Source organism: Hemicordylus capensis, chromosome 4 (genome assembly GCF_027244095.1).
Source record: "Hemicordylus capensis ecotype Gifberg chromosome 4, rHemCap1.1.pri, whole genome shotgun sequence".
NCBI classification, from domain to species: Eukaryota; Metazoa; Chordata; class Lepidosauria; order Squamata; family Cordylidae; genus Hemicordylus; species Hemicordylus capensis.
The window spans coordinates 86,333,955-86,350,709 of record NC_069660.1 but is presented as its reverse complement, the minus strand read 5'-3'; the positions used below and the strand labels follow the sequence as shown (position 1 = coordinate 86,350,709).

The 16,755-nt window shown below is 40.7% G+C and overlaps 1 protein-coding gene across 13 annotated transcripts in view; it reads right to left on the bottom strand.

The window, feature by feature from the left end:
- Positions 1 to 16,755, bottom strand: part of MAST2 (microtubule associated serine/threonine kinase 2) — a 295,348-nt gene that overhangs the window by 46,993 nt on the left and 231,600 nt on the right. For all 13 annotated transcript variants that reach the window (XM_053244173.1, XM_053244182.1, XM_053244169.1 and 10 more), the window contains 5 exons: positions 12,210 to 12,342; positions 8,807 to 8,874; positions 7,909 to 7,994; positions 3,706 to 3,914; positions 1,774 to 1,912 (listed from right to left, as the gene is read on the bottom strand). In XM_053244173.1, the coding sequence (XP_053100148.1) occupies positions 1,774 to 1,912; positions 3,706 to 3,914; positions 7,909 to 7,994; positions 8,807 to 8,874; positions 12,210 to 12,342 (635 nt within the window). The remainder of the gene's footprint in view (positions 1 to 1,773; positions 1,913 to 3,705; positions 3,915 to 7,908; positions 7,995 to 8,806; positions 8,875 to 12,209; positions 12,343 to 16,755) is intronic.

Genomic DNA, 16,755 nt, shown 5'->3' with positions numbered 1-16,755 from the left:
TTTAAATAATTGATTTAAGTCACCTTGATTTAAAACAATCCACCTGTCAAAAACTATCATGAAGATGGAGATTTGACTGAAAAAACCAAGCTACTCATCAGCATATCAACAATACCAAATTAAAGATAATCTCCCATGGCAGCTTCAGATATTAAGCTGTGAGTCTGTAAAATCAAACACTGAGGCACCCACAGGCTAATCCTCAAAGGAAGGAAAAGCCAATATCTCTCTCCAGGACGGACCAGAAAGAAAGGAATGGAGCCAGACCAAGGCTGAACTCCTGCCAAATCCTGAAGGTGATCCAGTAAATTATATCAATAATTTACTGCATCAAAAGCTATTGGGAGGTCCAGAAGTATCAACTGGAAAGTATCCTCTTCTTCAACCACTGAATGGAAAATCATCCACCAGGGTTGCCAAGGAAGTCTCAGTCCCAGAGCCAGACAGGAATCAATCAATGAACAGCATGCTATTCAGGAACATCCCAAGCTGCAGAACCACCACCTGCTCTAACATCTTGCCCAAGAACAGCAAAACTGGATACTAGTAGATGACTACAATGATAATTTCTACCCCAAACTGGCATTTTAAAAAGCTCCCAGGTTATTTTAAAAACTTATAACCTGCTTTATTTTGTTAAAAGAATTCAGTCAGAGGAGCTAACAGCAGATGTTAAAAATTACCAACAAACAAGTCAGTTACTTCCTTCTTTTAACAGAGTTTGCACACAGTGCTGGCACCAGTCCTCACACAGGGACACTTGTGTGTTATTTCCAGACAGAGAACCAGAGAATCGCTACTAGCCTTCTAGAGAAGAACTGAGACAGCCATAAACCAGGGCAGGCCCCATCTCTGAAGGAGTCCTTGGCAAGTGCTGTCCAGTGAGCCCCCTCCTAGATCTGTCAGCCCCTTGAGGGGTATTATCTTGATGGCAAGTCTTTTGTTTTTCTTGTTGTTTTTACAGCCAGCGGCAACAACACAGTTCTTGAAAGTTGTCATTTTGTTCCCACAATGCCCTCAACATTGTGTTGGTCTGAGACATTGTGGGAGAAAATATTGCGACTGCCAAATAAATATGGAGCCCTCACTGACAGTCATTGACCCCGCCCAACAATGCCGTGGAACAATGTTACCTCCAAGACATTATGGGGAAAACAAAATGATGGCCAGCAGCCAAATTGTAGCTGTCAGATCCAAATTCTTCAAGGGGAGGAGGAGGGATAATTCCCTACCCACCCCCATGCACTGGAACACTGTCAACATTAGAGAAAAACAAACCAATGCCAATTAAGCAAATCATGACATGAGATAATTCATGATTCTTTCATCAGTACTGATTCTGTCCTAATTTCAGTGTCCAACCTAAGCAAGAACTGAATGATTTTATACACATATATTGTGTACATGTTTTTGAGCTAAATAACATATAGGATTCACAGGATGAGTCAAACCTGCCTGTTGCAAAATTGCATATATTCAGTCTGTTTCTAATGGCTATTAAAATTTTGGCACAGCTTCCTGCACAAAGACAAAGGATCTCCATTATATTTGAAATGCAACTCATGTTATATTTAGGACATCACTGATGAAAGAAAAGATTTTTAGAAATAAACAGAGTGACATCTGTAAAGAAGCAGATCAAGAACAAGAAGAGACATTAAAATAAAAAGTTGCCCTTGCAGAAGAGAGAAAATGGCACGTGTTATTCCTACACCTATTTTTAGAGTGGACAGCTGCAACTACAGGTCCAAACACGAGAAGCTAAAAGCGTACTTGTCAGGCTTTAGGTCACGGTGAACGATGCCATAATTGTGGAGGTATTCCAGTGCCAGCACAGTTTCTGCAAAATACATCCTTGCCATATCAACAGGCAAAGCTCCAATATTCTTCAAGAGAGTTGCACAATCTCCTCCTAGGACACAATGAAAACATATTACCCAGAGACAAAAACATTTGTACTGGGTATCAAGCAGCAAACAAAGCTGACAAATATGGCTTGTTAGACTACTATTTTTAAATAATATTTTCCACTATGTTAGCTATCGTTTGGCCCATCACTTGACACACAGCTTTAGAACTGGTTTTGCCGCTCTGTGCTCTTTTTGTCAATACTGAGGGACAATTTACATAAGAACACAAAAGCAGAAAGGTACGGGGGATGACTTGAAAAATGGTGAAGCATTGTGTGAGAGCAGGACAGTAATGCTGGTACTTGCATTTAGCTGTAAGTGCTAAAAGGCTAGACAAGTACTCCCCATTGCAACGGTATCACAAGTGATGCTCAGTTTCTAAATACTTTTCAAAAACCATAATGCTTAGACCAGTGGTTCCCAACCTGGGGGGCTTCAGCTTTTGCTGAACTACAACTCCCATCATCCCCACCTGGAGGCCCCCAGGTTGGAAACCACTGCTTTACACCACACACACACACACACAGCTGGAACAAAGAGCTGTGCTACTGCTAACTAGTGATGTCCTAACCAAGAGCTGAATTATTGGATAAAATGTTTTGCAGCCCTAATACCAAGTGTAGTTGGTGAAAAGGAGAGCTACTGGCCCCTAGATAGTCTAGAATTCTGAAACCAGAGTGATTGAGGGTGGGACCTGAATATTGATACTTGACCGACTCCTCCTATCTCCCAGGTCACAAGATCTGCAAACCATAATTACAGTAGTTTTGTCTGGACAGTACTATGTCTATTAGCTGCCCTTGAAATCCGTTACATGTACTCTAAGGAAGATAAAGGAGAACATTATTGAATTCACTCCTCTATTAACATTCTCCAGTGTACTGTCTCCTCCACAAAAACTTCAGAGCCAAATACCAGTATCTATAACTTCAAGAGCAAAATTCAGCAAAATACTTATCACATGCAGGTGGGTGTGCAAGCCTCTTCTTGTCTGAGCAAGCAATCCCCATCCGTTTCCCGCCCAGGCATCCACTTGCTCTCCTTGCCCCCTCCACTCACCACTCCTGTCAATGCTGGCTACTTCTGGGCAGCTAGCTTGCCACGGTCTATTATCATCACATTGCCATGTTGCACAGCGATGTCATTATAATGCAGTGTGGCCACTGGCAGGCCAGTTGCCCAGAAGCAGTTGACGGTGGCAGGAGCAGTGGGTAACAGCAGCAGAGTAGCAAGGACAGCAAGTGGGTGGGCAGGAGGACAACGAGAACTCCCCACCACATACCCACCCAGATGATGGGAGATTCCCGTCCACGTGGGTGAAGGAGGAGGGGGTGTCAGAGTCAAGCTTTGCCTGGGGCACCAGCAATTCTTGGGCTGACCCTGTTCCTTTGCATGTATTTTATTCATTTTAATCTCTGCAGTCCCCGGAAAAGGTTTACCATCCTCAAAACACTTTTAGACTTGTTTCTATAATAAATTATTTCTGCACCATTCTTTCTTTGTCTTCTGACCTTTGTTGATGTTGTGCCCCCACCTTTGGGCACTTGCATCCTAAATTTGCACACCTGGTGCAAATTCACCACCTAGAGATGTATATATCAGGTGCTATAGAAATACGAATGAATGAATGAATGAATGAATGAATAAATATTGGGCTGATGGGAGGGTGGCTGTCCTGGGGGTCTAAAAGAATGAAAGCTACATCACACACAATAATCCCTATGTCTTTTCATAATGGAACACATTTTGATCAATGTACAATGACTAGCTGAATTCTGTGAGAGTGAAACAATACCTTCTACATACTCCATGACCATGCACAGGTGACGCTTTGTCTCAAAGGAGCAGAACATGCTGACTACAAAGGGATTCTCTGCAAAAGTTAGGATATCTCTCTCTACAAATGCCTGTTGAATTTGATTCCTCAGAATAAGATTCTGTTTATTGATCTTCTTCATTGCAAAGCGCTGGCGGGTAGTCCTGTGACGCACCAAGAACACTGCACTGAGATGACAAAAACAAGATGGTTGTACTACATTAGAAATGTCAGAAAACACTCTCCAGAAGCTCTGAACTTTGTAACAAGCAAGTCTGAGTTCCACCTGTTCTCCTTGATCGTGAAAGTTACCAGGAATGGCTCACTGTCTGCTGCAACACTAAATAGATTTATATTTCACAACTAGCTGGATAAGATACAAATATAGCCTATTAATAGGCATTCCACAAAGTACTCTCCAGTCCTTTATAGAAAGATGCTTAAAGTTGTGCTGTCAAGTTGTGTCAGCTCCTGGAGACCACAGAGTCATGTGGCTGTCTTTGGTAGAATACAGGAGAGGTTTACCATTGCCATCTCCCACACAGTATGAGATGATGCCTTTCAGCATCTTCCTATATCGCTACTGCCCAATATAGGTGTTTTCTATAGTCTGGGAAACATACCAGCAGGGATTCAAACCAGCAACCTCTTGCTCCCTAGGCAAGTTACTTCCCCACTGCACCATTTGGTTTATGAAATGATGCTTACGATGTATTTATTTTAAGAACATTTATATTCTGCCTTTCCTGTTAAAGATAGCTTACAACAAAAAATAAAAAACATAAAAACCAATAAAACATAGGCAAATAATAGAAAAAACATGGAAAAAATCCAGCTAACATGTAACTCAAATACAATATCTAAAGGTTATGTTTTAACCCAGTGCTAAAGGGAATAAAGAATGGGAGCCATACAGGCTTCTGAGGAAAGGTGAATGTGCCTGAAAAGGACTTGCTCCTCTGAAGGCACTGGGAACAGGGCCTCAGATGATCTGGAGTGAATGGGAAGGGACACACCAGATAAGGCAGTCCCCTTATGGAACTCTGATCCTAAACCGTTTGAACTGAATCTACCTTGAACTGAATCCTAAAACAAATAAATAACCAAATAATCAAACAAATAATCATGCAGCATTGGTGTAATATGATTCCAGTGGTCAGTTCCAGTCAACAAATGGGCTGCCACGTTTTCTGCTAATTGATTTATCCAAATCCTCTTCAAGGAAAACGTGTAGAGCACACTGTAGTCAGAGATGTGAGGTTCAAAATTACCCATGAAAAGTTTTCCCATACTTCATTACCCATGAGAAGTTTTCCCATACTTCATTTTCCCGTGGAAATTTTTCCATTTCTAAAAATTTATTTCTCCACTCATTTTTAACAGTGAATGGACACCAATGCGATGTTAGGCAAGTGTGGCAATTTCAAAGTTGTAAAGCAGTTTCTGAGCTGATTATCCTTAGGAAATATATGAGAGAGTGCACATATATTGTACTGATTTGTTCGGTAGTCCAATAAAAATGATTTCTTTCCTCATAAAGGAATTTGTTTCAGTATAAAAAACTGTATGGGTTAGTGTTTTTTCTTTTGTTTTGTTTTGAAATAGAGAGCAACTCAATTCATGGGGTTTTTTTTTCTCCCCCCCCCTTTTTTCTTTTCTTTTTGAAATCCACATCTCCGTACTAATCCAATCAAGAGGGGATCAGTGCACAGGTAACTGTATCAAGATCAGGATTCTGAAAGGACACAATCGACAAACTGAATATGTTAAAAAGCGCTTCAAATCACTGAGGTCACCCTGGGATTCCAGTAGCAACCATAGATCTAGCAACCCCCCCAGACTGTGAATCTGATCTTTAAGGGGCAGTGTGAAACTACCCAGAACAGGTTTAAGATATAAATACATGTTAAATCTTATCTAGTAAAACTGCTGTACGTGTGTTTCTAATTTAGTGATGAAAATTATTTTTGCATTTCAAATATTTAATTCCTTTCATTTTATTCTGGTCCCTAGGGAATACTGAGCAGCAGCGTGCATGAATACATACCGAGACCATTTCATGGCAAGCAATGACATCTGATATAATGGGCTAAGTAGTGTATTAGTGAGTCAGTCTGAGGCAGCAGGCTGTTTTCATACATAAACTTCCAAGGTTTACATAACCTTCCAAGTTACATACAAGTTCCAATACATAAACTTCCAAGTAGTTTAACACAAACATCCAGGTCCCCCAAACAATGCTGGAGGTTTTTGTTTGTTTGTCTTTTTACTATAATGCAGCTACTACAGAGGGAAACACTGCAATTTTGACGGCAGTAGTGCTGTGGGAAGGTTGTATAACTTACTAGCATTTGTAAGCCTGTTATAATAACGGGCGCTAGCCTTTTATTTTCGTCTTTAAGTGTTTCTTATTTATGGTTTGTTTTTTTTAACCTGTCTGTTTCTCTCTCTGTGTCTCTTTCTCTTTTGCTATTTGTCTTCCTTCTTTTTATCTCCTTCTTCCACTTTTATTTTTCCTTTTAACCTCTCTTTTGCTCCGTTGTCTCTCCACCCTCCCAGCTGCCGAGACCTCTTCTGCCCGAGGCCACGTCCTTTAATCGTTTGCATTAGCAACGTAGAGAAGGAGAGAGGAGCTCGCATACAGAGATCCTCACCCCTTGCAGCCTCTTCCCATACTGATGGCCGCCCATGTCTGGGGCCAGTGTTCTCGGCCGCCGCCGCCGCCACCGCCGCCAGCGGGGCCAGTGTTCTCGGCGGCGGCTCGGCCTCCGCCAGCGGGGCCAGTGTTCTCGGCCTCCGCCAGCGGGGCCAGTGTTCTCAGCCTCCGCCAGCGGGGCCAGTGTTCTCGGCCTCCGCCAGCGGGGCCAGTGTTCTCGGCCCCCGCCAGCGGGGCCAGTGTTCTCGGCCCCCGCCAGCGGGGCCAGTGTTCTTGGCGGCGGCTCGGCCTCCGCCCGCGGGGCCAGGCTTCTCGGGCAGCAGGGCCAGTCCTTCCTGCAGCCGCCGCCACCTTTCCCTGCTCAGAGCCAACATGGCCGCCCGTCTCTTTTTCGCCAGTTCTGAGCATGCGCTCTGCGCATGCCCAGAACAGCCCTAAAAGACATGGGCAGCACGGCTGCACAACGAAGGGTTTTATGGTATAGGATAAACAAGATAGTAAGGAGAGGTAAGGCTGTAGCTCAGTAGTAGCGCACATGCTTTGCAGGCAGAGGGTCCCAGGTTCAATAGCTGGTATTTCCAAGTAGGATGAAGAAGTATCCCTCTCTAAAACCCTGACAACAAAAAACTGCAACAAAAAACAAACAAATATCCAGCATCAGGCGATTTCAATTTGGGCAGTGGTTGGCTCTCCTTCACCAGTGGTTTTCAAACAAGGACTCGATGACCACCTATCAGGAACGCAGTAGCAGCTTCTGATACTGAGCAGGTAGATGGACTAGAAGATCTCCAAAGTCCCTTCCAACTCTAAACTGCTATGATCCTAACCCTTTTCCAATCTAACACACCCTTTCAAACAGCCCCACAGCAAGAAAATAAAGTGAGTCCAACAGCAGCTTTGGGGTGGAGGATGTACCATTTAGATCTGGAAATGGCCAGCCACTTCCTGTTCCAGTCAGGTACCCTGTCCTCCTCCAATCAAGAATCAGACCTAGCCAATACCTGCTTTAAAGTTTTAAGAAGAACCACTCTAAAACCAGGAGAAAATTTCAAATTTTCTGCACCACACCTGTTTTGGCTCTTTGTTAGCCTGTCATTTTTTTAAAAAATGGTTGGAAAATCTATTATTTATTTTAGTAAATTTATATACTGCCCCATACAAAAATGTCCCTGGGAGGTTCACAATACAGAAGCAATTAAAACATTAACATAATTAAAACAATTTAAAATACAAGAAAAACTCTAAAATCGAAGCTTTAAAACTATAAACTAAAAGCCTGACAAACAGGTATGTCTTTAGGTCCTTCTTAAAAACATTCAGAGAAGGGGAGAGCCTAATTTCATTAGGAAGCGCATTCCAGAGACCCGGGGTGACTCTAGAAAAGGCCTGGTTTCAAGTTGCCACCATCGGAGCCAGTGGCAACCCCAACTGGACCTCTGCAGATGATCTTAACACGCGGTGGGGTTGATGAAGAAGAAGGCGCTCTCTTAAATACCTCGTACCCAAGCCGTTTCTCATATCCTTACCCATAAGCCCCATTGCTGATTAGTTTAATAGTTTCAAATTCCTCTTCTGATGGCGTTTTCTTGGTTTGCACAGTAGCTTTCCGGCTCTGAAAGTATCAGAAATATCTTTCATTCTCCTTTTAACATCAATTTTTCAAATATTTATCTATTTATCTATCAAATTTGTATACCGCCCCAAACTTCTGTCTTTGGGCAGTTTACAACAACAAGTTGAAACACAAAAATAAAAACCTTAAAACAATTTAAAACCACAGTCAAATTATAAAGCTTGGGTGTAAAGATAAGTCTTTAGGGATTTTTTAAAAATGTTGTCAGAGTGGGAGGCTCTTATCTCAACAGGAAGTGCATTCCAGAGTCTCAGTGCAGCAACAGAAAAGGCCCGTCCCTGCGTGGCCATCAGACAGGCTAGTGGCAAATACAGACAGACCTCTCCAGATGATCTCAATGGGCAACGCAGCTCATTCAGAAGATGATGTTAGTATGTTTCAAAACATAAAAATCTTTTTGGTGTCAATCACAACTTCTAAAGGTTCTTTTCTTGAGCTAAATTCCAGTTGTTTTATTTCAACAATTTAGCAGATTGCAATTAGATTGATAACTGTCTCTGTATTTTTCAAGCATGGTTTTGAGGGATGCTTCTCTATGAAAACTTGCAAATACAACATAAATTTATATCTATGTTGTTATTCTAAATATTTACTAATATCATTACTGTACACTGGATCAAATCTATTTAAACAAGTGTAAACTGTCATGGCTGGAATAATCCTGATACTTCCCCCTGGAAAAAATTAGTATACAGATGTACAATTTATACTGTAGCAATACCATATTGAAACAGAATTATTTTATTACAATTCTGTTACTGTATTATAAAACTGATCCTTAAGTTTAGTACCTTTCCATCAGTTGAATCATCTGTCTCTGGAGTATCTGGACTATCATAGCTGTTCAACTGGGCCATTTCTGGAAAATACGCAAAACACAACACAGGTCTTTAAAACAAGAAGAAAAAATGAACTCTTACACATTCTTTGGATATAGTTGTGCATGTGGTAATAGTAATCTACCTAATTACTTTATTCATGCACAAACCCTCCCCTACATCACACAATTCCTTATATTCAACAGAGAACTGAAGACTTTTTATAAGAGACTGATATCTGAAAAAGTTGTGGATAGTGATAATTTTCATTTTTCATAGAATTTAGCTCAGGAAAAAATCTTTCACCAAATAGACACCATTGGTCCGTGCACTGTAAAAATGATCCTGAAATGCCTCATGAGAATGGCAATTTTACAGCACTTATACAGGGTCTCTGCATGTCTTCATAAGGACTGTTTTGCATCTTGCTAAAAAAGGGGGGGGGGAGCTTTTAATAGTGTTAAAATAGTTCATGGGAACCAGAAATGTGGTGACCATTACTGTAAATAAAGTCTATTGCACATCAAATCACTTTTATCCTGTCGTACTCTATGCAGGCCTGGGGATAGTTTTATCCAGTAAAGTTCAGGATTTTATCACCCCATTTAAACCTTGCATGTTAATGCATTAATGTTTTCAGTGAGTCAGTTCACATGTAACAAAGAGCCAGGATTAAATCTGCGCTTTCTGTGATGTTTCTAGCTTTGGGAATGTAAGCCCACTCCCATTCCCTTCAGGAACATGTTTTAGAAGAATTCTACTTCTAATTCTGTAAAGAGTATTAAGTCCAAACTGAGGAATCCTGGCTTATTCTAACCTTAGTTGCAAATAAGCCAGGTTCTGGTCCTGGAAGCAACCCTGGCTTGTTCTTAATCAAAACTCTTCCCAACCTTAGGAGGCTTGGTGACATAGCATGAAGCCAGGATTAATCCTGGCTCCACATTACTGGCCAGTGTTAAAATACCATCTACCAATATGTGTTAGACACCAATAAATTATATATGATTCCATTTTAAAGATTTAGTCAGGTTGCTTACGTATAAACAGTAGTTCTCGTAGTGGTCCATTGTCCTTCACACTAAGGATGTCTGTGCCTACGTTTACAGACCCCAGGGAATCTTTTAGAGCTGTTATAGCCTTGAGCCCTGCCCCCACAATGACATATCCTCTTCTCAGACATACCTCCCTTAGTCCCTGACTGCCATGATCAACATAATGCAGGTAAGTGACTGCTACAGTGGAGGGAGGGAGGGACGGACGTGTGAAGGACAATGGACCACTACAAGAACTACTGTTACAGGCAACCTGACTTTCTTAGTAGTGGTCCTATTGTCCTCCACACTAAGATTAGCAAACTACTCACCAGGATGGTGGTGCAGCAGGCATCTACTGAAGGATGGATTCCAGGACTATTGTCCCGAACTGCGAGTACACTCTGGACCTGATATCTAGGGCACAGTGGCGGAAGTAGGACAACAAACCTTTCCAGGTCACTGCTCTACAGATGTCCAGGGGAATCCCACAGGGGTAAGCTGTAGAAGTAGCCAGAGCTCTCATGGAGCATGCTCTGATAGAAGGTGGTGGCATTTGCTTTGCCATAACATATGCCTGTCGGATTGCATGTGTGATCCATGCAGACAAACTGTTGTGAAGCGACTTGCTTCCCTTTGTTAGGGCAGACATAGCAGATGAATAAGGAGTGTGATTCTCTAAAGGGACTTGTGCGATGGAGACAGAATGAGAGGGCGTGTTTGATGTCCAGAGTGTGCCAGGAATGATGTTCTTCTGAGGAAGGTGAGGGGGAAAACACCAGGAGGCAGATGTCCTGAGAAACATGGTACTGGGAGGAGATCTGGTCTTGTGATAGCAAGCATGACTTGTCCCCTTAGCTAAGCAGGGTCTGCCCCAGTTGCATATGAATGGGAGACTAGAAGTGTGAGCACTGTAAGATATTCCCTTCAGGGGATGGAGCTGCTCTGGGAAGAACAGGTGGTTTCAAGTTCCCTCCCTGGCTTCTCTAAAATAGGGCTGAGAGAGATTTGCAACCTTGAAGATTCTGCTGCCAGTCTGTGAGGACAATAATGAGCTAGATAGACCAATGGTCTGACTCAGTATAAAGCAGCTTCCTATGTTCCTATCTTTGGGTAGGTATTAACTCTTTTGTTGTTGTTGTTGTTTCACCTCAGGCCTCAGAATAAGAAAAGAAACTGAGACAGAAGGTCCTCCGATGCTGCTGTTGCGGCAGTCGTAAGACAACTGAGGGAGGTATGTTTGAGGAAAGGATAAGTCATTGTGGGGGCAGGGCTACCACTCAAGGCTCTAACAGCTCTAGAACGTTCCCCAGGGTCTGTCTATGCAGGTGCAGACATCCTTAATGTGGCGGACAGTAGGACCACTACTAAGAAATACTATAAATTTCTCTCACATTGTCTCATCCAAGACAGTTGACAAAAAGAATTAATTTACATTTCTACAATTAAAAAGGTAAATCAAATGGGTATTTGCTAGATTACTGCATAATTGTTTGCACTGTGACTGTTTAGAAACTGGAGATCAGTGTTATTTACCCACCCACCCACACCCCTGTAACACAAATGTAGAAATATTACAACTGGACAAGTACTGTAAAATACAGTGGACTCAAACAAAAAGCTATGCAGGAATTCAAAAGACTTGTGTACAGCTGGTTCCTGCACAAGCAGAGGACAGGGTACAAGAGTCAATGTGTGTCTGGTTTTCATAAAGTGAGATGTGTGAAATTTTTGCAAGACAATAATGTAAAATGCAAATTCGTTTGCAGGACTGTGATAATTCATCTGCAGAATCTCTAATACTAATTCACAACGTCTTGCCTTCTCATATCAGTATGAATACCACTTCCACATACTAAAATCTGTGATCCCCCCCCCAATATTTTTATGTACATATCATTCAAACAAACTTAGCTGATACAAGCAGTGAATCAGTAAAGTCATAGCTGAAAGTTTGAGAGTACCAGACACTATAGATATGTTTTCAATCCGTGGAAGACGTTTGATATAGGGCCATTTCACGTTATGGAGTAGGTGTGTACACCACGTTCCCCCTAACATATAAGGGAATTTTTAAAAAACCACAACACATCCACTGTATACATGTACTTTGGGCACTTGGTACCAACTGCAGCTCTCACAGCACGAACTCCATGAACTCATAGTTGATACAGGTTTTAAAAAGGATGTCTCCTGATCACACATTACAAGGTGCACCTATTAATCTTGCAACATATGAACTGATCTTCAGTAATGGAATAAACAACAAGGATGGATTGTGTTACTTAGAGTATGAGTATTCTTAAGAGCATGTAGCCTTAAGAATACAAAGTGAAAGTCCTCACCCTCCAGGGGATCCCGGGTGAGGCCCAGCTGGCAGATGATATAACGAGGGATGTCACATTTAATTCCTTCCCCTTCCTTGGCATGGCCTTCAGCAGCTTCTAGCAGATGGTAGAACTCTTCAGGATCAAACTCCTAAAGTACAAGAAGGAGATAGTTAGATTCCCAGAATTAAAGATTACAACATTTAGTGGTTATTCATTCTAAGAATGAGAATAAGTAATTAAGTGAACAGTTTAGCGTAAGCACCTCAAGTTTCTTTAAATCCAAATTCAAAAACTGGATGCAACAGCCCAAAGCACAGAACTCTCAGTGTCAAATTATACAGAGTGATAGGGCTCCACTGGAACCAAAGTCTTTTGGTAAATCATTCAACTATAGATGGCTATATCCATGTAACCACAATGACTTTATTATTATGGAATTTATAAGGCAATGAAGGAACAGGGGTGACACCTCAAATATTTCCTAGAGCAGTAGGCAGAGAGGGCAAACAATGAGAGATCCAATTTATTTGTTTCTATTGGTGACCAAAATAATTACATCCTCATACCATGCTATTCCCCAAGCTCAAAAAGCAGAATTTCTCTGCATCATTCAGCCAAACAACTACACTGACACAGGCCCCCTTCATTCCCATTTTGTATATGAGGATCAGATGCAACAGCATACTCCCAAGAGTACTCAGCAAGAATACAAAACTGGGCTGGGATTTTAGATCAGGCCCATCTTTAGCAGAACTCGATCCACTAAGTAATAGACCTACAAGTGGCATCAAACAGCAGTACGTAATTTAAAAGCATGATCAGCAAAGCAGGAGGAGAAAAACCAAAACAACTTCCAAAAAGCCAAGCTAGGACATAACCTTCTAAGTCTATGTTGTGCTGAAAACATGCTTGACTTAAGCATACATTCAACCCTAATCTTCAACTCCCAGAACATGGCTTTAACAATGGCAAAAGACCCAAGGATGAGGACAAATCACAGTGATAACCGACAACAAAGTTAAAATAGTTTATTATGACCAGAGAAAGAAAGAAAGGATTGATCTACAAAACAAAATGTCTGAATTTTAAGGATCTAGGCTTAGTGTTTTGTTTACTATTTATTTAGCAAATTTGTACACCGCCAAAATCTGCATTCCCTGGAGGCTTAAAAATTAAAATTAAAACAGTAAAATCACATTAAAACCATAGATTTTTTAGAAGTCTGTATGTGTTTCCCTATTGTAGAACAGTCACAAATTTGTCAGTTTGCGCTTTTGTTGTGGCAATAGTGCATTTGCCAAGCAGTCAAAGCACAATATTTTGTACCCATAAAATGTACAAAATGTACATCACCCTACTCAGGTAACACATTCATAGTGTTGTTAACTGTGGTGTGGATTCTGGTACATGGATGGGGTTTGTATTTTAGAGATTTAGTTTGCAATTAATTGTAACAACCTTCCATCCTAATCAATGACACTCCATTTTGCACAACATTTTACAAAATGTTTTAATCATTATTTGAAAGCTGTATGTTCCCTCCTAAGAATCCCCTAATGCAATCGGAGTATTTTAATAGGCTATTTATTCAATAGGCTAACTGTTTATTAAAAAATAGATTTTTTAATAAATCCTATTAGCATTTCCTGGATATGCTACTACCATCCCATTATCTATGTGTTCATGGGCACTTTCAAGCCCCTGCCCTCCTCCAATACAATTCTGCATTTCTTTTTGAATAATTATATGGTATATAGGATACAGACAGACAGACACGCACACACCCATTGTGAAGTGAAACACTTTCCGTGAAGGATTTGGGGAGAAAAAAGAGAAAGGGAGCAGCAAGCAATGGAAAAGCAAGCCCCACACCAAAGGGAGCAACCCACTCATTGCAGATAACTTTATGACAGATGGACAGAATATTACACTATTGGGACAGAACACACAGAATGGGTGAAATGCCACTGGAAATGCTTTGGCATTCACCAAGGATGTGCTGCTGTAAAAACCTTGTTTTGATTTAGCTATGTTATTGAGCAGAGCTGCCTCTTTTGGATGTGTTGCTGGTTGCAATTTACTGTAAAATACAGGAGACCCTCGTTATCCACTGTTTCGTGGATCGTGGTTTCATGTATCTGTGAATGGGTCTTAGAGACCCAGTTTCTTTCTCTGCGGCAGGAAACAGGCAATTTTCTATCCACAGTTCCTGAGTGGCCTGAAATGACTTCTGATGCCATTTCCGGCCGCCATTTTGAAGCACAGGCCACTTTGTAGCTCTTTTTTGTTTAATTAAAAAAAACCCACAAAAAACATTTTAAAACAAAAAATAAGAGGATTTCCTGGAGACCTGGAGAACAAGGTACTATGCTTTTCCGTCCTTATTTCTGCTCCCTTGCCACCTTTTTGACCCAAATAAATAAATAAATAAATAAATAAATAAATAAATAAATAAAGTGAGGAATCTAACCCCTGGATTTCTACAGGGGTAAGGTTTCATTTTTTGTGATTTCCATATTCACACTAATCAGCAGGACTGGAACCCCCCGTGACTAGAGGGCATCCTTTACTATACTTTTGACATTCAGCTGAACACAAAGGGAAGATAATACTTTTTTGTTTTTTAAAAGCACAATTAAAATATTTAGCCACTATTTAACTGTGCTCAGTTTCAACTTAGAAGTCATGCACATTTCTGGAAGCGTATCTTTTGTAGGTAATCATGCTTAGTAATAAATTCTGGGCATTTAAGAGTTCATCTATTCTATTATACAGAAATAAAACACGTAATACACATATTCTATTATACATAAATAAAACACATAAAACACATAAAACTATTACAGAAAAATAGTAGTATTAAGAGGCCTATTGTTAGATTTTACACTCCTAAGATATAGGTTAGAACCACCAACTGAGGTTAGTTGGTAAAGCAAAGCGAACTACAAAAATGATGGATGCATAAAAGAGCTCTATCAGAACATCCCGTATTTCACATTGAGGGTCTTGCAACATCATTTTCAGGACTGTCACAAGCAGCTTTGGAGTTAATTACTCAGATCACAGAGATGTTATTGACTCCACCTGCTTCCATTCTCTCTTCATAATGATATGGTGGGTAACTCATAGATCTTGATGATTAGCAAATTTTAGTTAAAGGCTTGATCAATTTAGGAACTGCTTCCAAGAGCAGCACTATTTATATTTGCAAAGATAGTCAAATGGCACAAGCACATTTTCCTATTTTTAAGCAACATGAGATGAACACAACATAATAACCTACTTTTAATTTAATTATGCTCTCCCAATCACTGTTTCATATCAGAAAAGAATTCTATTTCATATCAGGAAGTAATACATTGCATTTTAATCCTCCATACCCTGTTCTGAAATTGAATGCCATTAAATGTCCCATGAAATGGTACTTTGTTTTCAACATGTAGTTTAAAAAATGTCTGCTAGCAAAACATTCATGATAAGGTGGAAAAGAATACTTAGACATAACCATACTTAAACAATGTGATTGGGATACAAAGAACTGTCCACCTGAACCTAATTCCGTGCACCAAAGGGGATTTGGACTTTCACTTCTCAAATAGCACCCTTCCATGCTGCACAGGAAACCACTTTTGAAACCAAGGGCAGTTTCCAAATCATTTGAACAGTAGGTTGGTTACCCATTCCACATAACTCACACATATAAAAAGTATCAACTAAGCATCTGCAAGCAGCTACGTATGTGCTTGAAGTAGCTCTTGGGATCTAAGTTATTCGTATAAAACCAGCTCCAGTTTAAGCACTCCATTGTAACTAATTTCTGGCTTGTGAAGCAAAAGAAACAATATACTCTGCTAATTGTGGAAAACTATTTAACTGCAGAAGTCAAACACAACCATGACCTCCCATAACTCAGACAATTGTAGAAATGTTTTAAATGTAAGGTCAACTAAGCTAAAGCTGCCAATCTTTTAGAATCTGTTTCATTCAAGGTTTCAAAGAGCTAGAGGTGCACCTCTACAGAATATCCTGCCTTAAAGTATATTACTGGACGACAGGACTAGCAGGGTTATTTTCTGCTCTGATTCTACAACATATAATTATACTTAATTCTTCCTTATTATCATGTCTAAAGGTGCCTAATATTGCTAGGTGTTATACAATGATTAGAAAAGATACACTTTATAAGACCTAGCATACAGTTAGCATCTAATACTTAGCAAGCTTTTCTAGCAACCCTGGAGGTTGCAGTAATGAGGAGTGGGGGAGAAGAAAATGGCTTTCACTTATGCAGTTGTGCTACTCTGGATCACAGCAACTGTATGTAGGCCACTACTTGTTTCTGTGGGCACAGGCCACAATTCAGAGAGTTCGTTTAAGTGCATTCAGGGACTTGCACTTCGATCCCTGGTTTTGTGGCTTTTCTTGTTTGAAAGCAGCCCCTGCAATGCCACATCCTCAACACTGCTTGGGACTACTTGGAGACTGAAAGATGACTTGCCATGCAGCATGACTGGGTTGCTCTCGAGAGGAGCAGCGGGAGAAAAACCACGTCTCCTGCTAG